The sequence below is a fragment of the Erpetoichthys calabaricus genome, chromosome 5, assembly GCF_900747795.2.
Source record: "Erpetoichthys calabaricus chromosome 5, fErpCal1.3, whole genome shotgun sequence".
Taxonomy (NCBI): Eukaryota; Metazoa; Chordata; class Cladistia; order Polypteriformes; family Polypteridae; genus Erpetoichthys; species Erpetoichthys calabaricus.
In genome coordinates this window covers 37136906-37162542 of record NC_041398.2, presented here as the reverse complement: position 1 = coordinate 37162542, position 25637 = coordinate 37136906, and the positions used below count along the sequence as shown (strand labels likewise).

At 39.4% G+C, this 25637-nt stretch overlaps 1 protein-coding gene across 1 annotated transcript in view; it reads left to right on the top strand.

Annotated features, from left to right (window-relative positions):
* gfra4a (GDNF family receptor alpha 4a) overlaps positions 1-25637 on the top strand; it is a 414747-nt gene that overhangs the window by 238118 nt on the left and 150992 nt on the right. The window contains exons 2-4 of the mRNA XM_028801457.2: positions 17898-18176; positions 22137-22217; positions 22682-23027. Coding sequence (XP_028657290.2) covers positions 17898-18176; positions 22137-22217; positions 22682-23027 — 706 coding nt within the window. The remainder of the gene's footprint in view (positions 1-17897; positions 18177-22136; positions 22218-22681; positions 23028-25637) is intronic.

Sequence of the window (25637 nt, the reverse complement as noted above, 5' to 3'; positions counted from 1 at the left end):
TTTGCAGTGAAGCATTTGGTTTGTCAAAGCCAGCACTTTGGCTGCCTCTTCTGTCCAGTTGCACACATCAGAGTTCCCTTTATTGCTTTGGTGCTTAAGGCTCCATTGAAAATGCCGGCTGTTATAATAAGTGACAGACCACAGAGCATAAAGGTGGCAAGTTTTAGATCTGCCCGTGGCATGACAGAGGTGACATGCAGCTCCTCCACAATAAGAATAACACCTTTGCTGAAGCTGTAGAGCACTGGATAGCTGAAGATTTGGAAGGCCCATTTTAGGGATGTGGAGATCGTTGAGAGGCGGCACTTGGTCATTGTGTACACTTGGGTCTGACACAAACAAAGTGAAAATTAATGAGGGTCTCACCAGCCAAATGAACACCTTAGAGAGAGATACAATTCTATAGGAGAAAAATTAAAACAATTAATGTATAGTTAGACTACCTATAAAAAGTATTCACCCACTGGGAGGGTGGATTTAATTTGGCTTTTTAGACATTGATCAATGAAAAAAGACTTTTTAATGTCAAAGAGAAAACAGACCTACACAAAATGATCTAAATTAATTATAAATATAAAACACACATATAATAATAGGTCACCTAAGTATTCATCCCCTTCAAGTCAGTATTTAGCAGATGCCCCTTTGGCAGCCTTGTCAGCCCTGAGTCTGTGTGCTCAGATCTTTATCAGCTCTCCACATCTGCACACTGCCATTGTTCCACACTCTTCTTTGCAAATCTGCTCGCGCTAAGTCAGGTTACCTGAGGGCCGTGAAAGAAAAGCCTTTGCAAACTCCAGCTACAAATCCTCAATTGGATAATATCCGAACTCTGAGTCGGCCACTCCAGGACATTAGCATTGCTGTCTGCAAGTCATTCTTGTGTAGCTTTGGCGTTATGCCTGAGGACTTCTTTTTGCTGGGAAACAAATCTTCTCACAAGACACAGGTTTTTTGCCCCCAGGATCTCCTCTGATTTTTCCTTCCAACACCTGCAAAGAAGCAACCCCACAGCATGACGTTCCTATCACCCCACTGATGTATTTTTGATAACGTTTAGTGTTCAAATATGACCTTAAGTCTGATGGCATAAAAGCTCATCAGATCAAAGAACCGCTGACCTTAGATTCTTCCATGTGTCTTCTGGCAAACTCAAGAATGATGCATTGTGTCTTTTCTCTTTGCCACTTTCCCATAAAGCTACAAATAGTGAAGTGCCCAGGCATCAGCTGATGCATGCACAGCCTCTACAATCTCTTGAACTGTAGTTTGTAACTCCTTTAGAAATCTCATTGGTCTCTTGGTGGTCTCCTTCTTCTTTATGCACAATCACTCAGATTTTCTACTGTAGGCATATTTATAGCTTAGCCATAAAAAACCTCACACTGTTCCACTCCATTCGAACTAGTGTGGTGTTGAGGTGTGACCCATTGCCCGGCTGTACTCGGGTCTTAATCTGGGATCCTGAGGTTGTTTGCCATGTGGTTGGGGTGGCAACGTGCTGCATCAGCGCCTGCTCCTAACCTCCTCCTCCTCGTCCTCCTCCATACTCTCACCATTTCTTAGTAATTGACTACACTTGATAGTCAGTATCTTGGATATTTTCTCATCTCCATTCCTCAACTTCTGCTCTACCATCACCTTTTCATGAAGTTGCTTGTGTTTGTACCTCTTGGAGTACCTCTGATTGTCTCACTTCTTATTCTGTCCTTCTTTGTGACACCCGTCTCAACATACTCTTTTCTGCCATATCCATCCATCCATTATCTAACCCGCTATATCCTAACTACAGGGTCACGGGGGTCTGCTGGAGCCAATCCCAGCCAACACAGGGCGCAAGGCAGGAAATAAACCCCGGGCAGGGCGCAGCTTTTCTGTCATATCCAACCTCTAATTCTGTGCTTCCTTTACTGCTCTATACTTCATGATTTATCATATGTAATTTAAATAATTTCTGTTTGACTGCTTTTGCATTCTAATATTATAATTGTCAAATTGGTTAAATAACTATAATTGTCACATTTACACATGTTCTGATCTGCTGGCTAGAACTGCCAGTTTACTCCCTACCAGTTGCTGCCTAGATAAAACATCTGGCAGACTGGCAATCAGGAGTAGGCAATTTTCCTGATTTTTTTTTTTGTCAATTTCTGCTTTATTCCTAAAGTTTTGTCTTCTAACTAACTTGAATTATAAAGCTTCCTTTTTTGTTCTTGCACTCTCTTTTTTACATATTTAGTTGATATTGAATTTTTCCCGCTCCCCCTTAGTTATCTTCAGGTTTATTCCCACATCCCAAATGCTTGCATGTTAGTTTGATTGGCACCTCTAATTGATATGCCTCGAGTAAACGAGTGTGGACTGGACATTCTAAATTGCCCTGCTGTGAGTGAGTAAGCCCTGTAGTGGATCCCATCAAGGGTTAGTTTCTGCCTGGAGCCAAAAAACTGCTGAGATTGGCTTTGACTCCTCATGATCCTGCGATGGATTAAGAGATTTTCGAAAACTGTAAGCACTTCAAAATCTTGACCAGCTGCATTGCTGACAGTTCAGTGAGTATCAATGCAGGATATGCTTGTTATCCTCATGTCTGCGTGGGTTTTCTCTTGGTACTTCATTTAATACCACATGCCAAAGATGTGTGTTAGGTTGACTAGCAACTCCAGTTCATATGTCCTGTTTAAAGCATAATCAGACCTTATTCTGAACTAACTCACTACAGGTGCTGGTCATAAAATTAGAATATCATGACAAAGTTGATTTATTTCAGTAATTCCATTCAAAAAGTGAAACTTGTATATTAGAGTCATTCATTACACACAGACTGATGTATTTCAAATGTTTATTTCTTTTAATGTTGATGATTATAACTGACAACTAATGAAAGTCCCAAATTCAGTATCTCGGAAAATTAGAATATTGTGAAAAGGTTCAATATTGAAGACACCTGGTGCCACACTCTAATCAGCTAATTAACTCAAAACACCTGCAAAAGCCTTTAAATGGTCTCTCAGTCTAGTTCTGTAGGCTACACAATCATGGGGGAAGACTGCTGACTTGACAGTTGTCCAAAAGACGACCATTGACACCTTGCACAAGGAGGGCAAGACACAAAAGGTCATTGCTAAAGAGGCTGGCTATTCACAGAGCTCTGTGTCCAAGCACATTAATAGAGAGGTGAAGGGAAGGACAAGATGTGGTAGAAAAAAGTGTACAAGCAATAGGGATAACCGCACCCTGGAGAGGATTGTGAAAGAAAACCCATTCAAAAATGTGGGGGAGATTCACAAAGAGTGGACTGCTGCTGGAGTCAGTGCTTCAAGAACCACCACGCACAGACGTATGCAAGACATGGGTTTCAGCTGTCGCATTCCTTGTGTCAAGCCACTCTTGAACAAGAGACAGCGTCAGAAGTGTCTCGCCTGCTGAGTGGTCCAAAGTTATGTTCTCTTATGAAAGTAAATTTTGCATTTCCTTTGGAAATCAAGGTCCCAGAATCTGGAGGAAGAGAGGAGAGGCACAGAATCCACGTTGCTTGAGGTCCAGTGTAAAGTTTCCACAGTCAGTGATGGTTTGGGGTGCCATGTCATCTGCTGGTGTTGGTCCATTGTATTTTCTGGGTTCCAAGGTCAACGCAGCCGTCTACCAGGAAGTTTTAGAGCACTTCATGTTTCCTACTGCTGACGAACTTTATGGAGATGCAGATTTCATTTTCCAACAGGACCTGGCACCTGCACACTGTGCCAAAGCTACAAGTACCTGGTTTATGGACCATGGTATCCCTGTTCTTGATTGGCCAGCAAACTTGCCTGACCTTAACCCCATAGAAAATCTATGGGGTATTGTGAAGAGGAAGATGCAATACGCCAGACCCAACAATTCAGAAGAGCTGAAGGCCACTATCAGAGCAACATGGGCTCTCATAACACCTGAGCAGTGCCACAGACTGATCGACTCCATGCCACGCCACATTGCTGCAGTAATCCAGGCCAAAGGAGCCCCAACTAAATATTGAGTGCTGTACATGCTCATACTTTTCATGTTCATACCTTTCAGTTGGCCAACATTTCTAAAAATCCTTTTTTTTGCATTGGTCTTAATTGAAATTCTAATTTTCCGAGATACTGAATTTGGGACTTTCATTAGTTGTCAGTTATAATCATCAACATTAAAAGAAATAAACATTTGAAATACATCAGTCTGTGTGTAATGAATGAATCTAATATACAAGTTTCACTTTTTGAATGGAATTACTGAAATAAATCAACTTTGTCATGATATTCTAATTTTATGACCAGCACCTGTATCTATGGTTCGCTCTGGCATTGCCCTTGATGCTGCCAGAATAAGTTCCAAACTCCCATAGTCCTGAATTTAAAAAAGTGGGCTGAATAACTTGGTCCTTTTATGCCAGTTGTGAAAAGATGCTTGGCTGGACTGCAGTACAAACATTAACCGTTTGGATTTCCAGGCCCTTCCGATAGTCTGCTGGTAAAAACCAAGAGACAGAACAACTGCTAAGATGTAATTACTAACAGACCAGGAGATGTGTGTATTTTAAAAAAAGACGCTGAAAACAAACCAGGTCTACCAAGAGAATGCTTGCTATGAAAACCAGAAGGCTGAACTGGGAATTGGGCTGAGACGAGAAAGGTATGAATTGTAAATTAGAATGGCACCTAAATCACTGAGCCACAGTGCGTAATCTCACACTAAGGGCTACTGGTGCTGCATTAGAAATGATAAGCGAGTGTTTGTGACACAAACCGTGTGCCTCCTGGGGTAGCAGCATAAAAGATAGGACACAAGACCATCAGGTGAGATAAACATATGATGACACTGAAGAGGAGTCTTGTTCGCTTACACCTTTGTTAGGTTTCTTTGATTTGTAAAACTTTTTCATTTTGGAATTCTGCCATGGTGACACTGTCAACTCACCCCCTTCTTCAAGAGGTAACAGAGAGCCATCCCACTACCGTGCAAATTCAAAGCTTTTTATAAGCTTGAAGTGTACCTGATCCAGTTATTCGTGAACTTGTAACAATCAAGCATGTGAAGGAAGGTCTTTAGCTGGCTCTTTACTAGCTACCGTGTTTCCCAGAGAATAAGACTTACTCCGAAAATAAGCCCTAGTCAAGATCATCAGCTGAAAAGTAAGGTGTCTAAGGGCAGGTTTATACTTCACGCGATGTGATGCGTGTGCCCAAAACATCCATTAAATTCCAAGGACACCTTGCCACAAAGCTTGAGCATGGAGATTGGGATATTAGAGCTACATCCAAGTTCCAAGCTCTATGGAGAATAGCTTCCAAGACCCAGAGGAAGTTCTTTCTTTCTGCCAAGATAGTTGTTTGGGTTTCTTCCCAAAGACACATGAGACGTACTTGTATCTATCTTTAAGGGAAGTAAAATCTATCAAGATACTGGATTTTGCTCAACATACTGAAATAAGTTCAGCTTGCAGTTTTCAAGATTAAACACAACTTGTTGTTTTATGCACCATTTTGTGTGAAGGAGTCTTGCTGGATATTTCAGCTCATCCTTTGTTAACTTTTTATCAGATGAGACTCAGAAAGCATGTTGACCAAATTTTGGTAATGTCATAGTTTAACCATTTGTTCTGGTGTTCACCCTGGACAGCTGGCTTTCTACATCCCTGTTAAGTCTGCTCTCTTAACAATCCTTGTGTGTCACTGAAAGCCCTCTTTGCCCTACTATAATCAATTCATAAACGTTTCTTTGCTTGTTTTTATCCAGGTATACTATATTGCCAAAAGTATTGGGACACCCCTCCAAATCATTGAATTCAGGTGTTCCAATCACTTCCCTGGCCACAGCTGTATAAAATCAAGCACCTAGGCATGCAGATAGCTTCTAGAAACATTTGTGAAAGAATGGGTCGCTCTCAGGAGCTCGGTGAATTCAAGCGTGGTACCGTGATAGGATGCCACTTGTGCAATAAGTCTATTCGTGAAATTTCCTCACTACTAATTATTCCAAACAGTCAACTGTTAGTGGTATTATAACAAAGTGGAAGCAATTGGGAACAACAGCAATTCAGCCACGAAGTGGTAGGCCACGTAAAATCACAGAGCGGAGGCAAAGCATGCTGAGGCACACAGTGTGCAGAAGTCACCAACTTTGCGCAGGGTCAATAGCTACAGACCTCCAAACTTCGTGTGGCCTCCAGATTAGCATAGAGAGCTTCATGGGATGGGTTTCCGTGACTGAGCAGCTGCATCCAAGCCTTACATCACTAAGTGCAATGCAAAGTGTCGGATGCAGTGGTGTAAAGCACACCGCCACTGGACTCAAAAGTAGTGGAGACGTGTCCTCTGGAGTGAATCATGCTTCTCAGTTTGACAATCCAATGGATGAGTCTGGGTTTGACGGTTTCCAGGAGAACGGTACTTACCTTACTGCATTGTGCCTAGTGTAAAGTTTGGTGGAGGGGGGATTATGGTATGAGGTTTTTTTAGGGGTTGGCCTTGACCCATTAGTTCCAGTGAAAGGAACTCTTTAGCACAGTTAGAGATGACAGAGATGCAAGTACCTGTGGGAAGCACAAAGGAGGAGGTGTAGCTCTCTATGTTAATACACGGTGGTGTAACTCTGGACATGTTAACATTAGTCTCCACTTGCTGCAGGGACATCGAACTGTTGGCCGTAAGTCTGCATCCCTACTACTTGCCCAGAGAGTTTGGAAACGTCATTGTTGTTATTGTTTACATCCCTCCTCGGGCGGATGTGGAGTCAGCGAGTGACATCATCCATTCTGCTGTTGCTAAGTTACAAACGCAGCACCCTGAGGCACTTGTGCTAATCGCTGGAGATTTTAACCATGTGACGCTGGACAAAACATTACCTGCCTTCTCCCAGTATGTGGACTGTAACACCAGGGGAAATAAGACTATTGATTTATTTGTGAATTTCCCCTTGGGATTAATAAAGTATCTATCTATCTATCTATCTATCTATCTATCTATCTATCTATCTATCTATCTATCTATCTATCTATCTATCTATCTAATGCTTCAGCATACAAAGCCATTATGGACAATTTCATGCTCCCAACTTTGTGGGAACAGTTTGGGGATGGTCCCTTCCTGTTCCAACATGACCACGCACCAGTGTACAAAGGAAGGAAATGGATGAGCAAGTTTGGTGAGGAGGAACTTGACTGGCCTGCACAGAGCCCTGACCTCAACCCGATAGAACACCTTTGGGATGAATTAGAGTGGAGACTGTGAGTCAGGCCTTTTCATCCAACATCAGTGCCTGACCTCACAAATGCTCTCCTGGAAGAATGATCAAAAGTTCCCATAAACACACTCCTAAACCTTGTGGAAAGCCTTCCCAGAAGAGATGAAGCTGTTATAGCTGCAAAGGGTGGGCCAGCTCCATATTAAAGCCTATGTATTAAGAATAGGATGTCATTAAAGTTCATGTGTGTGTAAAGGCAGCCGTCCCAATACTTTTGGCAATATAATGTAGCAGTCACGTTCCCCACTGGACACTGTGCCCGACACTGGTATTGCTTGAAGTATTTTCGTGGGTAACCCCCTTACTTCAATAATCAAAAACCATTATGAAGTTTCTTTAAGGCACAAAGAGTGACCCAGTAGCTTTGAAACTGCAGCCATAATGCAACAGATTGTATCTTTATCTCATAACTTGCACAGCAAGGCTTGGCACTGCTCATTTTTCTGTTTCACTCATTTCATCCAAGCATGACAAGACAAATGAAGTGTTTGTTTACAGGAAATCAAAAGGGCTTCACCTTGCATGTGTTTCTTTGAGAGTTACGCGTGAACAGGTGGATCGTGCCACACCTAAATTGTTCTTTTGAATGAAACAAAAGCTTTGAAATCTGAGTCACTATTATACCCTGGATTTCACAAATGAAAAGATCATCGGAACAATGTAGCCACCCAAAATTCTGAAGACAATAGCCACAAGCACAATTTTCTATTTCAGAAAATGCACGAGGCTTTGATAAAACTCCTTGGGGGATTTAGGGGTGGATTAGAGGCAAATGCTGGAAGATTAAATAGCTGATAAAACAAGCATCTGTGTCAACACAACTCATTCTTCAATACTGTCAAGGCTCTTATTGTTCCTCCAGAATCTCTGTCCTGTAAACTCACACCCTTAGCTCACAGTTAAAGACATGTCTCGTGTGTCCACCATGTGTAATCCTGGCCATGACTGAGTCAAGAGTTCCTTTTAAAGTATCAATGCAACCTTGCAGCAATGCCTCCTAGTGGTTTTTAGATATATTGTACGCTAATCCAGAATACCTATCAATCATTTACCCCAGCTATCTGGCTAATAGTAAATCCAACAGAATTCTTCTCTTTAAAACTATGCAGCATACCATATTTCAAAAAGTTATAAAAATACCATGTCAAAATTATAATTCAGCTTTATTATATTGCAAAAATCGAATGTATGCAAAAACCCATAATAGTAACTCCTGGTATATCCTAAAGATGTGTTTGTCAGTTTGATTGGCCCCATAAGAGGGGATGTGCCCTGTGGTGGGGTGACGGCCTTCTCAGGGTTGGGTTCAGCAGGCCCCAGCTTCCTGCAACCCTACAGTTAGGTTGGTTGGTTCTCAGTTTTCTGGAGTGCATGATGATAATAAGTAATCTTACCGATCCATGGATACAACTAAAAAAAAATGTCTTTAAGCATTTTGAAACAATCATTTCTTCATCATCCCTGATCCAACAGTGGGAGGCAGAGAGCTTCAAGATTATCCTTGCAACATGAGCTAACTCTGGATGACACTTAAATTGATCCAAGGGTACACTTACCCACACATCTATTAGGCCATTCTCAAATCAACAATTTACTTCACATTTTTGGGGTCTTGGGGACAAAGTTTCTGGAGAAGAATAAATGTGGCCAAACGGTGAACAGGAACAATTCCATGAAGAGAGTGATCTTTTACCAGAAGATGTGAGACATTTACAATAGAGATACAGTATTTGTTAAACATACCTGATTTTAAACAGCACCTCTTATGCTGAGTACTTCATTCCAATGTGCTCTGTGAATAAAGAGATCAGCAGCAAAATGAGTTTAGTGTTTTTATATTCCAAAATTGTCCGGGTCACGCAGTCAGTCAGAGACATAAACTGAGCCAGCAGACCTCCACCTTGTGTAGGAATAAGCAGGGGAAAGTCATGAATGAAAGTTTAATAAATGGTCTCTGTGTACTTTCTGAATGCATTTTTCCTACATTTTATTTTAATGAAATTCTATCTTAATGAATTTTATACAGAGTATATATTTAATGTCGTTATTGCTTCCCCATACAACTGGAGTGAGCACATTAAGAAAACAGAATTTGGTTAAGTTACTTTTAAAAAGTAATATATTTTATATCTCTCTATTATAATAAAAAAATCTTGCGATGAGACAAGACTTTTTGGACTATTTTTTCAAGTCCCGCGAGTCGAGACTTTGGCCATGAGATGTTTTCAAATCCCGCCCTACTCTCAAACATAGAAAACCACGCACATGGTACTCTCATCTCTCATTCGTGTGAATGCTTTTGACAGACACAGTTCTTGCTCTGACGAGATAAGACATTTCATCCCGAAGGGTTATCAACAGTAAAAATGAGTACAAGGGCAATCCTAGCACCGAGAAACGATGAAGTCAAACAAATTAACGCCAAAAATGCTGATCGGTTACACTGCAAACTGATTAAATGCGCATCAATAGATTATGCTGAAATAGTTGGTGGTGATAGTGCGGAGAATGAAAGCATCAATTTACAATATTCCAAGGAATATCTACAAACGTTAACACCATCCGGTCTTCCTCCTCACAAATTACTGTAGAAAGAAGGATGTATCCAAGAAAGGTAATGTACTACATCTTCCGTGGATAACATTAGACAACAAAGGAGAACTTGATACGCCATTTGTATTAAAAACTTTAACAGTTTCCTGTTAGAATAGCTTTTGCAAAGACAATTTACAAATTTCAGAGCCAAACATTAGAAAAAGTCATTTATTTAATAGAGAAAAAGAAACGAAATTCAATCACGTGTAGTTATATGTGGCATTGTCACGATCAAAGTCCAAACACAGAATCACAATTCAATGCGATATTGATGAAAATTTCATTTAAAAAATTGTTTTTGCATTAGTTTTACAGTAAAAGTGTAAGTTTAAAAATTTTTTGCGTGTTAATTTCAAAGTCATACAGAACGAAATCGTATTACTCAACAAATAACACTAACGTAACATGAAACATAAATTATATTCAAATTATTATTAAATTTAATATTTTTTAATATGGTTAGTTACTCGCAGTAATGTAAAATAGTTAGTAAATTGTACGTCCGCATCCCATACGCGAGCGGCAGAACCACAAAGAGGCTAGTGCGTAGCGCAAGCATGGGGGTTGGCAAGTGAAGTAGGCAGGGGGCAAAGCCCACTAGTATTACTTATAAATAAAGTATAAAACAGGACATAAACAATGATAAAGAGTTGGGGCACTACCTTGGTAACCCCATATAATTGGAAGGCTTACAGTGCATCCGGAAAGTATTCACAGCGCATCACTTTTTCCACATTTTGTTATGTTACAGCCTTATTCCAAAATGGATTAAATTCATTTTTTTCCTCAGAATTCTACACACAACACCCCATAATGACAATGTGAAAAAAGTTTACTTGAGGTTTTTGCAAATTTATTAAAAATAAAAAAACGGAGAAATCCCATGTACATAAGTATTCACAGCCTTTGCCATGAAGCTCAAATTGAGCTCACATCTCATTTCTGCTTGGCTGTCATTTAATGAAGAAAGGAATCAACTCAGAGGGCTGAAAAAGTTAATTAGCAGTGAAAACTGGTCACTGATTAGGAAAAGGGTTAGAATGAAAACCTGTAGCCACTGCGGCACTCCAGGCCTGGAGTTCGCCACCCCTGCCCTAGGGCCAGTTGTGTGTTGCCAGTTGACCTAACCTGTATGTCTTTGGAGAGTGGGAGTAAGCAAGAGCATTTGCAAGGAGACATTTGCAGACACGGGGAGAACATTCTAACCCCATGCAGGGAGGACCCGGAACGCAAACACTGGTCTCCTTACTCACCAGCACTGTGCCACCATGCCACCCAAACACATTTTCAAGAAGTCCTTGAAAATGAAAACCTGAAAGATGATTCTCTTTATTGTAAGTGGAGCACAAGACTTCCTTAACTGAATGTCTCTGGAGAAGAGGGCTAGAAGAGACAGGTGTCTTGTATCGTAAAAAGATGTGCGTACTTCTTAGACATCAATGGAGGCATTCCACACTGGTCACAGTATTTTACATAATCCAGGATTATGAAGTACAAACCTCTTCGACTTCAGTACCAATCCCATCATAGACGTGGAGGCACTGAATGTGCCTGCAGGCAGTGGCATTTTTAATAAACTGTAATTTAGAATTGGTCCAGTTGCCAATAACTCCCCCAAAAAAACTTTAATTGTGCACAGGCCAAATACCTGCAGTAGTACATGTAAAACTGGACCTCCTCAAAAGTCATTTTTAGTTCACAATCAATTTTTGTTATAAGCATCATAAAGACACTTGGCGAATGCTCTTCTGTCAGAGACAAGCTTCCAGGATGTGGTGTCTGAAAGCAAGTGTGACCCTGCAGTAGGTACGGGAAGTTGGTTCTCCGCAATATACAAAGTAAGACTTAGAGAAGGTGAAGCAGCAGACTTGCTTTGAGTAGAAACATCCAGTGTTTTTTTTTTATAAACATAAAGGTGGCAGTACTATTAAGTTGCCATTACACTCTGAGTATTGACAGCATCGCAACATAAACAACAACAGCAGTGCAGTGACACCACCATGGAATTATAAAGCAGGGATAGCATTTTAATAAAACCAAAAATGGACCAACAAAACTGTTAAGCAAAGAAAGGAGCAGGCCTAGTACATCTGCGTCTTCAACTGTTTTTGAAATAGAGGAAGACAGTCAGGAGGGGAGTGATGATGATGATGATGATGACATAAGATAACTTTCAGTGCTTTTAAATGGCAGTAACTGTTGGTCAGTGCTTAAAAAGCTGTCATTTCACTTGGTTTTCAGTGTTTGAAAAGCAGTCATTTCATTAGAAAGCTACATACTACGGGGCTTTAAAGAACTTGATATTTTGTTGTACTGGTTTTATTCATTCTCAGTTGAAATTAAAGTACATGTGATGTCAGGTTATCCCTGTATCTCTCTATTGTGTTCATCCTGTGAGGTGGGTCATGGAAAAAATTAATTTAAAAAAAGTGAGGACCAAGCAACAACCCCAGGTTCTCTGCTGAGAACAAGACCAAATATATTATGTGCACCCCTGATTATACAGTAGAATCATTTACAATGTACTAGTCATTGCCATGACCAGTTGTCAGAGCCAAGTTGCCGCTACACCATACTGGTACATACCATGACAAAAAAGCCCCGGTGACATCTACAGTATATTTTGTTGTTTTTTGACTGTGTTTGGTGACTGATGATGGCATAAAATAGAACCGTAAAAGATAAGTGTTTGCTGGATACTGTTGCTAATGTAGGGTGTGGACTTTTAAGTAGTTTGTTGAAAGGATAATACTCATACTTTTCAGGACAATGTAACTGTAATTTTATTATTTTACAAATGGAGTACGTTATATTACATAAAAAAGTGAAATCACATAATGAGTTAAATTAGTAATGTGTTTTTCCCAACTGTGAATGTATTGACACACTACATCCATCATTAATGCAACATACACTCACCGAGCAGGTTATTAGGAACAATATTCTAATACTGGGTAGGGCCTCCTTTGGCTCTCTTTCCAGCCTCAGTTCGTCATGCCATGGATTCTACTATTCCTTAGAGATTCCAGTCCACATTGATAAGGAATTTCTGCAGATTTATCAGCTCCACGTTCTTGCTGTGAATCTTCCGTTCTACCACGTCCCAAAGGTGTTCTATTGCATTCATATCTACTGATTGGGAAGGCCAATGAAGAACAATGAACTCATTGTCACGTTCATGAAATTAGTTTGCTTTTTGACATGGTGTATTATCATATTGGAAGTATTGTAGATAGATAGATAGATAGATAGATAGATAGATAGATAGATAGATAGATAGATAGATAGATAGATAGATAGATAGATAGATAGATAGATAGATAGATAGATAGATAGATAGATAGATAGATACTTTATTAATCCCGATGGTTGTAGCCACTAGAAGATTGGTAAAATTGTGGCCATAAAGGGATTAACATTGTCATCAACAACACTCAAACAGGCCATGGCATTCAAACGATGGGTGATTGGTATTAACAGGCCCAAAGAATGTCAAGAAAACATTCAATACATCATTACACCACCGCCACCAGCCTGGACTGTTGACACAAGGCAGGTTCGATCCATGGCTCCAGATTCTGACCCTACCTTCTGTGTGCTTCAGCTGAAATCAAGAGTCATCAGACCAGGCTACTTTTCTCCAGTCTTTTGCTGTCCACTTTTGGTGAGCCTATGCCAACTGCAGTTTTCTGCTGTTGTCTGACATTTGTGAAACTCAATGTGGTCTTCTGCTGTTGTAGTCGGTCTGTCTCAAGGTTCAACATGCTGTGTATTCTGAGATGCTTTTCTGCTCACCACAGTTGTACAGAGTGGTTGAGTTACTGTAACGTTGCTTGAACCACTCTGGCCATTCTCCTCTCTCATCAACAAGGCGTTTCTGTCTACAGAACTGCCAACTCACTGAAAGCTTTTCTTTTTCACACCATTCTGAGTAACTCTAGAGAATGTTGTGTATTAAAAATCCCAGGAGATCAGCAGCTACAAAAATACTCAAACCAGCTCGTCTGGCACCAACAATCATTCCACGGCTGATATCACATTATTCCCCCATTCTGGTGTTTGATGTGAACATCACCTGAAGCTTCTGACCTGAATCTGCACGACTTCATGCATTGCACGAATTGTCTTTTCAATTTACGTCTTCGACACAATATGCACGCTCCCTTGTACCATTGACAGGAAGGGTTACCAGTGTGCAACACATCACTGAGCTGCCAACTATTGATGAGCAAACACTCCATAGCCCTGACACGAAAACAATTTTGGCAACAGGATGGCATTACAACAATCTCAGCAGAGTATTAGGACAAGAAATGTGATGACAGGTGCTGACAGGTACATGACTTGCATGAGTCTGAGCGTTCTATGCCAACTTATGCTCACAAATAAGTCTTCCAACAGTGTGATTCGGGTTCCTGTATCTTCTGAAAGCAACATTCACAATCGCTTCCTGTTTGACTTTTGTCTCATGGTGGGTTGTGTTTAGCCAAACTGAATTTACAAAATGACATTTTTCCCTCCTTTATTCTTATCTGGGTAATTTTCTGACAAATATTTAAATCTAAAATTGGCTCAATGCAGTGTTGCCAATCAATATCTTTTACATTTGACATACTCTGCATAATGCAATGTCATTTGGCCCATCATTGTGCACTCGTATACCTACAAAACCCCTCTACCTCTGACCAGGTAATGAATGACCTATTAAAAAAATTATACTTGGAGTCAGAGAAGGGATTTTAACCACAATTCACTTATATTTTACAATATGAAACCAAAGACAGAGCTAACCATAGTCTACCATAAGATATACATGTGTAACCATCACTGGCACACCAAGATGAGGGTAACAATTGTGAATGCCAGTGCTGCCACACAATTAGTTTCACAAATGCACACACAGCACTGCTTATTAATACTTGATAAACCTAGAAACATAAGGGAGACGTTTAATTTATCGTTCTCAGCAAATGGCATCCTTTTCCAGCTTATAGCCTGACCAGCGAGCACTAAAAGTTAATCCAATCTAACGTGATTGCGATCAGAGTCAGAGTGAACAAAGCGGATTCTTGTTTTATTAACAATACACATAATAACTGTTCATCTCCAGGCTGCCATTTGTCTTTGTGTGGCTCGATGCATTTGCTTTGATTCTTTTCTTCCACTTCATATTTTTAGCCTGATAAGGCTTTTGAGCTTATCTCCAAAGTTAACGCTAAACCAGATCTTTTCGGGAGATTCTAATCATATTGAAGACTGAAAAGTGCTATTGAAAGTGACACTTTACTCTTTTGTGTAATTGTCTACAAAGGCTCACTGCAGCTTTCAAAACAAGTCACTCACTGTATGACTCAGTCTACAAAAATTCAACCCATCAACCACACCCCATCATAAAAAAGAGACAAGGCACTCCACGACGCCATTGTGGCTCACCATTTACTTATATCCGCAGCTCTGTTTTCTTTTTTTACTTTAATTCATGTCTCTGCTGTTGCTTCATTTTAACCCAATTCAGGATTACAAGAGGGAACAGAGGCTATCTCTGTAGCACTGGGTTCAAGGCAGGAACCATACTTTACTATACCACTATGTTTTCTTGATATGGGCTTTTAATGTTGGTTACTTAACATGTTAGATAAATTAAGAAAAAAGGGGGTATTACATTAGTTCTTGGTTATACCTTATATTTTGCATTTATATTTTTATTCTTGTATAAATATAGTTCATTATAATTATTTGTCTATTGCATTTTGATATGTATGCTGTGCATTATTAATAAAATTCCTTATTACAGTGTGTTATTTCTTTATTGTATACTATGCTAAGATTTAATTAAATTTATGTTTCAAATTATCATGTATTTGTTAGGTTCTGCTTACCCTTTTGTGTTATCACACTATTTAACAACCAGCAATAACCTCACAGGAGGATCTGCTGATACTAGACACAGTATATTCTAATTTCTAGATCAGGCAAAGGAACTCCACCCTCCGTCTTACTGAGAATATGTGTGGAGTGTTTAAAAGGAGGTCTGTTTTATCCCAGGAAGTTTGATAGAAGTGACCTAACCTTATCCATTTTCTGAACCTACGTATTATAATTGAAGGTTATGGGGTGCTAGAGCATTTTTTATTGAGCTTCTGTAAAGAATATCTATCTATCTATCTATCTATCTATCTATCTATCTATCTATCTATCTATCTATCTATCTATCTATCTATCTATCTTTTGTGGGAAAAGAATGGTCAACCCGGCCAGGGTTATTACCTGGATGGGAGGCCTGAGAGGAACACTAGGCCAGCTTGGTGCAAAGATAACTCTGTGCCCAGCCAGTATAAAATAATGGATGGAAAAGTGGAAGGTGGAACTTGGGAGCGGTTCCATGCCCCAAGTGCTAGGCAGCAGTGGTCCTCATATGAGAACCCAGTTGGGACACCTACAGGGGTGTTAGGGAAATGAAGTCCAGAAGTGCAGTCCTGTAGGTGTCCCTTGGGATCGATAGAGGGCGCTATTGGGGGAGGACCACCTTACTTTCGTTATGGCCCGGAAGTACTTCCTGGAAGACGGGGCATGGCTCTGGAAGCATTCATCAGTCCGGCATGAAAAGAAGCCCGGTATCATACGTGGATGAGTCAGAGTCGGGAGGTAGCAGGCAAAACTCAGTGGAGGTGAAGAAGAAGGAAGAACTGTTGGCTTACTGTGATTTATTGTATAAGTGTGGCTTGTTTTTGGGAGGATTGTGAAGGTGTTCCTGGGAAAGGAATAAACTCCTTTATTTTACCCTACCAATGTGTGGTGCTTTACTGTGTCTGTGGTTTGGGGTTCTTGGGTGTCCCCTTTGTGATTACATTATCATATATTGACTTTCCTATCTATCTGTCTAGGAGCAGACATCACCTGTAGGGTGGGTACAAATCCATCATGGGGCATCTTCATTTATAGGTGGGATAACCTTGTGCTCCAGCCACACTTTTGCTCGACACTACTTTTTTCAGGAGGTTACACAATAAAAATCTGTGATCTTTGAATTCCAATATTCTGAATGCTTACAAAAATATTCTTGAAAAATCTCATGTAACTGTAAACAGAGAACAGTTGGTGAAGCGCTGATGGAAAATCACCTATCTATTTGCCAACTTATTTTAATTCAGGGGTAAGTGATTTTCGTTATCTAACTGGTACTAATGAGTATTGTGCATTTGACTAAACACATTTAAGTGTCTCATATACCAAAAAAAATTTTAAATTATTTTAAAATCGAAGAGTAATGTAGCTGGAATGAAAAACGAGGACCGTTGCTACGTTTCTGCTCAAGTGTTGTGTTTGTGACAGAGTGATGGAAGCAGATGGAGAACAATATGTGCCAAAATATCAAAAATTAAGTCTATTTTTCAAAAAGCAAAAAATCAAATGGTGAACAATGAATAAATGCATGTAGCCAAGGAAAAAGGAGGTGAGGGAAAACTAAAGAAAGACTTCAAGTAAAATGTCTCTTAATCTTTTGTAACTTCTGTTGAAGCAATTACTCTTAGGTTGGTGGATCTTATTCTGAGCTCATTGCTGCGTAGGCTTTTTGATGAGGCTTCATCAGTGTGAAGGTGGCTGACATCCACCAGTTTATTTTAATCCCTAACTGATACATTTGTGGGCACGCAGTTCAATTTTACCTTTCTAGACTCCTCCACGTGTTTGTATCCCCATGCTTTGCCATTTGCTTTTTTCATATTATTGTACTTTGTAAAACTCTTTCTGATCTGTGAAAACTATCTGACTGGTTAGCATTGCTGCCTTATGGCTCCTGGTTGCTGTCATTGCCTGTATGGAGTTCTTCACACCAGGGCTGCTTCCTGATTTAAGCCCTGTGGCCAGTGAGAGGTCACCTACCTTTGTAAAGAAAACAGCCGAGGAGGGATGAGGAATAAACTTCTTAAGGCACCTAAAGCACCAGAAACAGCCATGCTGGTGACTCTAAATTGCCCTGTAATTGATTTGATTCCTGTTGCCGAATATAAAATACCGACTTCTGTTTTCCTTTTTAGGAGGCGTCTGGGTAGTAGTCAGCTCCAGTCGGGACTGCCTACGGGCGGGAGAGTTCTGCTCAAGTGACCCGACTTGCAGCCCCCGTCTACGCACATTACGGCAATGTGTCGCAGGTAACGGCAACATAAAGCTGGGGCCTGGAGCTCGGAATCAATGTGAGAACGCCGTGACGGCCTTGCTGTCCAGTCCTTTGCATGGTTGTAAGTGCAAACGAGGAATGAAGAAGGAAAAAAACTGTCTTAGCATCTACTGGAGCCTGCACCAGTCCTTCCTGCATGGTAAGTATACTTGTTATGGTATAATTTAAGCAAAAAGAAGGAGTCCTTGTGCATTGTAGTTCATATTCTGAAAATAAGCACCAGTCCGGCTTGCTTTTTGGCTGGAAGTAACAGCATAGTCAATGTAGCAATTCTGAAAATGAGAATGGCAAAGTGCTAATAACTTAGGCAGGATCAAAGTTTTTTAAGACTAAAGATAGTGACTGCAAAGATCCTTCCAGAAATTAAGGACCTTAACAGTTCTTGTTAAAAAATAAGCATAAACTTCTTAAAGGCAAACACAGAGGGCAGTCAGGGCCGGGCCAGGGTCCTTAACAAAGGGATGAATTTAATCACCAAATCTGTTCATATGCATTTCCCATTTTCATAAACTCAACTCTGATAGGTTTGGACCTGTCGTATGTCAGTGGGTTTCTGCACATTATTGGAATCTGGCAAGTCAACTTCAAAGTGACCAAGGTGCACTAGGTCAGATGGAGACCCATAAACAGAATTGACCTTCCACAAGTTGGTTTTACGCTTTTGTTTTCTTTCATTTGCATGTTTACTTTTCAAACATTTCTTTAGTTATTTATGTGTAATGACATCACACACCACAATTGTGGAACAGACTGCTCTAACTCCATCTATGTGTGACACGATTCGATGTTGACACATGGTCAGGTTGGCCATCTATCAAATAGAAAGCTGTGTAGTGTGTAGTGACTGTGCAGGACAGGATTGTTATATTTCAGTGAATTTTGTGAAGTTTTTAATGGATAATTCCAAAAAGAACAGTAGCCAAACCAAAGAGGAAAACAGACTGGTCAGGAAGCTAGACTTCATTTATTCAAATCAAATATTTCTTTTGATATTGTGACTATTCTGGGTTTTGTATTTCCTAAAAATGGATTTATTCCGTTTTTGGACTTCTTGAATTAGTTTTTGTTAGTTTTCATAATTTTATCGTTATGATGTAAACATCAACGTATCCCCATTTTGCAACACCTGTCGATCTTGGATCTGCTGTTTTATGTTTGCTGTGGACAGATTATTTATGAAATGATGTCCGTTGTCAGCCTCGTAATCGGATGGCGTCATTTCATATGATGGCTTCATGCATACTCTCATTAAAGAGGGTGGCGCACTGCATTAAGCATCCTAGCATAAAATTCAAGACAAAAAAATCTGTTTAGTATACTTGTGCTATGATGGGTATCTTTATTAATTTTGTGAGTAATTATAGTTTCTTGGAGTTACAGAATTCAATTTGGATGTTGTTTTCTTTCTATTATATTATTTTGTTAAAGTTAAGAATATTTAGTGCTTTTTGTGCCATTTTGATTTTGACCTTAAAGGTTATGACGCCTAATGTTATGGATATGAAGGGTTAAAAGGTAATGACCCTTCTCTAACCAAATTTGCAAAACTTTTGACTTTTGCTTTGATTTTCTTCTTTATGATTTTTGCTTCATGATTTGGTTTACTCAAAAGATAGGACTGCTCTTCTGGTTATGACATTGTGTAGTTCTGTAAGTGTTGCCATTTGTCTTCTATCTATCTATCTATCTATCTATCTATCTATCTATCTATCTATCTATCTATCAAACACCAAAATACAAAGGAAAACGTTTGGGGATCCACCCTGTAGACTGTGAAACAATTTGCAAAAAATGAGTACTCATAAAGGACTGAGTCCTTGTACACATGTAACCATGCAATGAACTAAGGAGAAATGGCATGTAGGTCAGTTTAATAGTTGGACGGTAGGAAGGGCGTGTTTTAGAACAGGAAGTGGAAGTGAGATCAGGATTGGAGGCGGAAGTGATGTTTTCACTTGGGTTTTCCTTCTGGAGGACTGTAGAAAAAGAAGAACAAGAAGAGGTGCTCATTGCCAACCATTGGTCAAGCATGTCATTACCCTGCGTTAAGCCCTTTGATTACACCCCAAGCACACATGTGTAACATGGCACCCGACCCCACCCCAAATCCCCCCCCCCCCCCCCCCCAACTAAGCACAGACCAAAGAGGCAGTGGCATTGGCTTGGATAGAGGCCTGGCAATAAACGACAGAAAACCAATAAAGCTGTAGGTCCAAAAACCACCTTGTGACTCATGGGTTACACATCTATCTATCTATGTGTGTGTGTGTTTAGTTACTTGATTTTTGTTCTTTTTGCATCATTGTGACATTATTGATTTTTTTAAATGTATTCTATTTGTATATCTTGAACTATTTTCACTCATTTGTTCACTTGATGTACACTTTTTTGAATTTAATTATTCCATGCTTCCAAATTTTTTGTGGTATTTTCATTGAATATGAATTTACAGTAATTACTATCCTGCTTACACTTTTTATTACTCAGTGGTTTGCTTTGATACAGATTACTAAAGTAGATCCAGCAGAATTCTTTAAATTTAGGGGTAAATCATGTACTCAAGGACAACAGTAGAAATTAAGGGGAAGTGCATTTCAAACTGAAAACACAAAGTGTTTCTTTATGCAAAAAGTTGTGGGACTCTGGAACAAACTACCGAGACTTGTAGTTGAGGAACAATCCTTGACGCCCTTTATGAAGAATCTGGATGAAATATTGGGACAGTTTAGCTATTAGCTAAACAAACAAGCTTGGTGGACTGAATTGTTTGTCATATTTTTGTTCTCATATCCTCATCCCCTTCAAAGGTGTGTTACCACTACCTGCTGTGCTGAAATGTGAGACATAAATGAACAATTCAGATTCTCCCACCCATTCCTGTTTTGACTATAAATGCAACTACTGCACTATTTACTTTATTTGGCTCAACTCTCTCACAAAGAATCCTTGTGTATGTCCCCTTATTTTCTTAATCATGTTTACTTGTTCTACAGTATTTTTAGGACAAACCATCATTGCGTGTCCTACTGTTTCTGCTGACATGCATCATTCATACTATTATCATGTTTTCCTATGAGTATTGCCAACTCCTGAGCCTTCTCAGCCAATTTAAACGGCCTGAGGGAGGGCTCAGAAGTGATGACATCAGGGTGGTCCTGCCTCCTGGGGCTCCATCCAAAAAGAATATAGCTACATTTAGAGAAACAGTACAACAATTACAAAATCATATATGAAATCAACAAACATAACATAGAGACAAGATTAACAAAAATACCAATGACACATAAAATACATATAACTTTGAACAGACACATAACAAATATTTTTTAATAATATTTTACACAGTTTTTAAACTGTTAATGTTTCCACTTATATTACAAGCTAATTACGCCACCTTTGCTTCTGAAGAGACTAATTTTCGAGTCACTTTCAAGTGTAATTGTCATTGTGCTCCAGTTTAAACATTTTTCTTACACAGTTCACTACCACCGGAGACATGGCCAAGCCTGGTTTAACTTTATATTTCTTCTAAATCTTGTTCCAAAGCATCCTGGAACAACCCTAGATATGTTGCAATACATTTTTGGTCAGGGGTCTCACCACATTTCTTAACCCACCTAATAATCCTACACTTCTAATTTTCTCTCAGTAGACACAACACTACCATTTACTAATAGCAATTTAGAAATTTCTGCCTTTCATAAAATATAGACTTTGAGCCAGCAAGAATGTGGGGGCCAAACAGGAAAAAAAAATTATTTAATGACAGGTATGGAAAGAATATGGCAAGTAAATACAGTATATTGAACTAACTGTCCAAACTGTGGTGTGCATTTAACAGTTCCAGTGACTGCATAAGTAACATCAGTAGGAAACCTCTGATACAGAAGATAGAATAAAAATAAGCTTTAAAAAGAAATCACAATAAACAAAGCTTAAAAGTCATCATATTGTGTACATCTTCCAAATACTTACAAATATGGTAATCTTATGAAGCAAAATACTCTAAGGCCCAAAATATCATCTATAAGTAAAAAAATAATATTTACAGACAGAACTAATTTAGCATATTTTCATGTCTGTTTTTCTTTTACTGTAGGAATGAATCTAGTGGAAAATTCCCCCTATGAACTGGTGGACAAGGGTTTTGACTACGTAAGGCTTGCTTCCATTGCAGCTGGTGGGTATATTCTTGAAAATTTGGTTTATTCTAAAAATCAAATGCAGTTCTCACCCAATCACATGTTGTTAAAATTACATGTTAATTTCTAACTGTGTTTTGTTATAAAAGCTGAAGAGTTATGGCATTGTCTATAGATTATTAGCAGGATGGTTGTCAATTCAAAAAGTAATTTTGGAGAGAACAAAATGCAAAATATTAATAAATGAATTAGTGGAATTAATAGCTAATGGGCAAAAAATATAAGTAATAGAATGAATGATGCTAAAGTCCTACAGAATCTGATAGTTTTCCTTTGCCTTTATTTGGATTTTGAATATGTCCTTTCTTCATTTCTGTCTGATGTAAATAACATGTTGTATTTCTGAATGTCATACACATTAACCTGTAAATCATTGCCATAGCACAACTGTTCTGGTGCTTGTGCTTGTGCCTTGCTTGAGTGGTCCTTTTTTATTTCCCAGGTTCTGAATTTGGAATGACTCCTGTCAATCGCTGCTTGGATGCGGCCAAGGCCTGCAATGTGGCGGAGGTGTGCCAAAAATTCCGCACTGAGTATGTGTCGGCCTGCATCAAGCCTTCTGTCAAGCCTGGCTCCTGCAATCGGGCCAAATGCAACAAGGCCCTCCGTAAATTCTTCGACCGAGTGCCTCCTGAGTACACGCACGAGCTTCTCTTCTGCCCCTGCACTGACACGGCCTGTGCAGAACGCAGGCGGCAGACCATCGTCCCTGCCTGCTCCTATGAAACCAAGGAGCGGCCCAACTGCCTGAACCTGCTGCAGAGCTGTAAAACTGACTATATTTGCAGGTTAGTGAGACCCGAGCAGACGGAAATGAATAACAATAATCTCAGATATCCTTGTGATTGAATATACAAAAACGTAATGTACATTTTAAATAAGCACAGCAAGCAGAGCAAGAGTTGATGAATGATGTCCATTTGTATATAAAAAGTTAATCTGACTAATTTGTTTAATATGTACCATAATTGAATTAATGGAATTACTTACAAAAAAACAAAATAAAGGACCAGCTGTCCAGTCAACACAAAATCTAGATGGGGCGACTGGGTCTCAAAAACGTGATTTAATGAAGAAGCAATAAAAACGGCAAAGGGCATTTTTGTCAAAGCTTTGTGAGTAACTAAAACCCACGGGACATACCATACATCAAAGGGTCTGGGTGCTGTGCGTAAATGGTTACAGAAGTCACTAAGGCTACGTTCACGCAGCTACGTTTCCTTTTAACAATGGTGTGTTTAAATGAAAATGATCTCCATCCACACTAGTGATTTCACGCCGAAACAACCACAAACACATATGACATAGATGTTCACCTTCACTGCAAGTGAATCTTTAAAGGAATAGCAACATTGCCGGCCACAGGATCTACTGCAGAATGAAAAATGATTTGTCTTTTGTGCAAGTATGCAGCATTCAAACTGTACAAAACACAATTTAGATGCATACAACTAAGCAACACAAGAAATGCCATGGAAGGCAACTCTGTTTATAGCCCTATTCAAATGGGATTAGTCTTACACCAGGAGGTAAGGTAAAGTCATTTTTACCAGAGGATTTTCATCTCGCCTGATTAGCTCATGTCAGTAACTTCACTGCACATTTACATCTCAGTAAAAATTACAGAGACTTTCACCTTCTGTAAAAAGTCAGTAAAAAAATAACCTCACGTTTAACCAGTCCTGTGAGAATCAACATGTCAGTAAAATTGCATCATCTGAATGATTCGATTGGGACTAAAGGTACAAAGGTCCTCTGGTAATACTTACTTTTCCCAGTGCCTGAAGTGGAAAAAAAAGAACTGTTAGTGCACTTCTTGTTATATCTCCTCAAAGGTCCATTGACACTCTGATATACACAATTTATTTAGTAAAACAAGTGTGTAGGGCTGTCCCCCTTGGAGGTACAAACAGACACATTGTTCTTATAAATAAGGGCTGCTAATGTGATCTGAAACTGACGGTACGCATACATTAACTAAAGAGAACAGGAAAAATGCTGGCACAGAGTGAAGCACTTCCTAGCAAATCACTGACATTACCCCGTCTCCTGGTGTAAAAAGTAATCCCGTCTGAATCCAGCTGAAAAATTACAAATGTTCTACAGTAACTATTACTTTACTAATCCTGTTCGAATAGGGCTTATGTCCGCTATGTTAAAATATGGTTTTCTTCCATTAAGAATGAGACGTTGTAACGAGCAGGAACCAATCAGGGAAGGGCTACATAATAAGCACAAACAAATCAGCGTGATTAGAGTCGGTATTTTCAAAACTGTACGTTTTCACCCATCGGTGGCTCTGAGGCTAAGGATCTGCACTGGTATCCCGAAGGTTGCCGGTTCAAACCCCCGTCACTGCCAAAAGAGATCCTGCTCTGCTGGGCCCTTGAGCAAGGCCCTTAACCTGTAATTGCTCCAGGGGCGCTGTACAATGGCTGACCCTGCGCTCTGACCCCAAGGGGTATGCGAAAACTACCAAATTCCTAATACAAGAAATTGTATAAGGCGAAATAAAGAACAAAAAAAAAAAAATCCACACTGCAACAGCGAGCCAGCGTTTTCAGAAGTGTGCGTTTTCTAAAGCCTCCATTTCTGTATCTAAAAGACGGTGGTGTGGTGTGGACAACATGCAAAAACAGAGACCAATGTCTATATTTTTTTTAATTAAACGTAGTAGTGTTGATGTAGCCATAAACACTGAAAATAAGTTTAAGACGTTACATTTGCTACACTTGCTCTTTTAAAATTATGTAAATGATTTTGATAGAAATCTTATTAATCAGTTACATTAAATTACCTAATAATTTGGTAATAAGTTGGGAAAATCTATCCCAATGGGCCCAGATAGAAGATATAGATGGATACGTGGCAAATGAAGTTGAACTCATTTTCAAACCACATGTGCTAGTGAATTCATCACTATTTGATGGCATACACAAGAGGATAAAACGTTTGTGCTCTGAGTGGATTACAAGACAAAAGTGTTTCTGCTTAACCTGCTTATTGTGTGCCATTTTGGTGTCAACATTACAAGAATGATTTAACAATGACAGAAAATGTTCAAATACTGCTCAACTAGTTCTATGACTGTTAGGAGGTATGAGAAAGGAGTGAAGGAGACACGTGTTTTAGGCAAAGAACAACAGGAATCAAGAGGAAGCATACTAGGAGCATTTCAAATTATGGAAAGGAGTAAGTAAGGTGGAAGTAAACTTACTTTAAAGTCCTTAAAAATCAAATTTTCTTTACAAGCATGAATGAACGGATTAAAGCCATTTAAATAAATTCCACAGAGCTGTTTGAAAATGTTTATGCTGATATGCTTAAGTACAGAAAAATAAGGGAAACACTTGAATTAATGAGGAGATTGAAGCCCTCTGTGTAGATTTTAGATGATC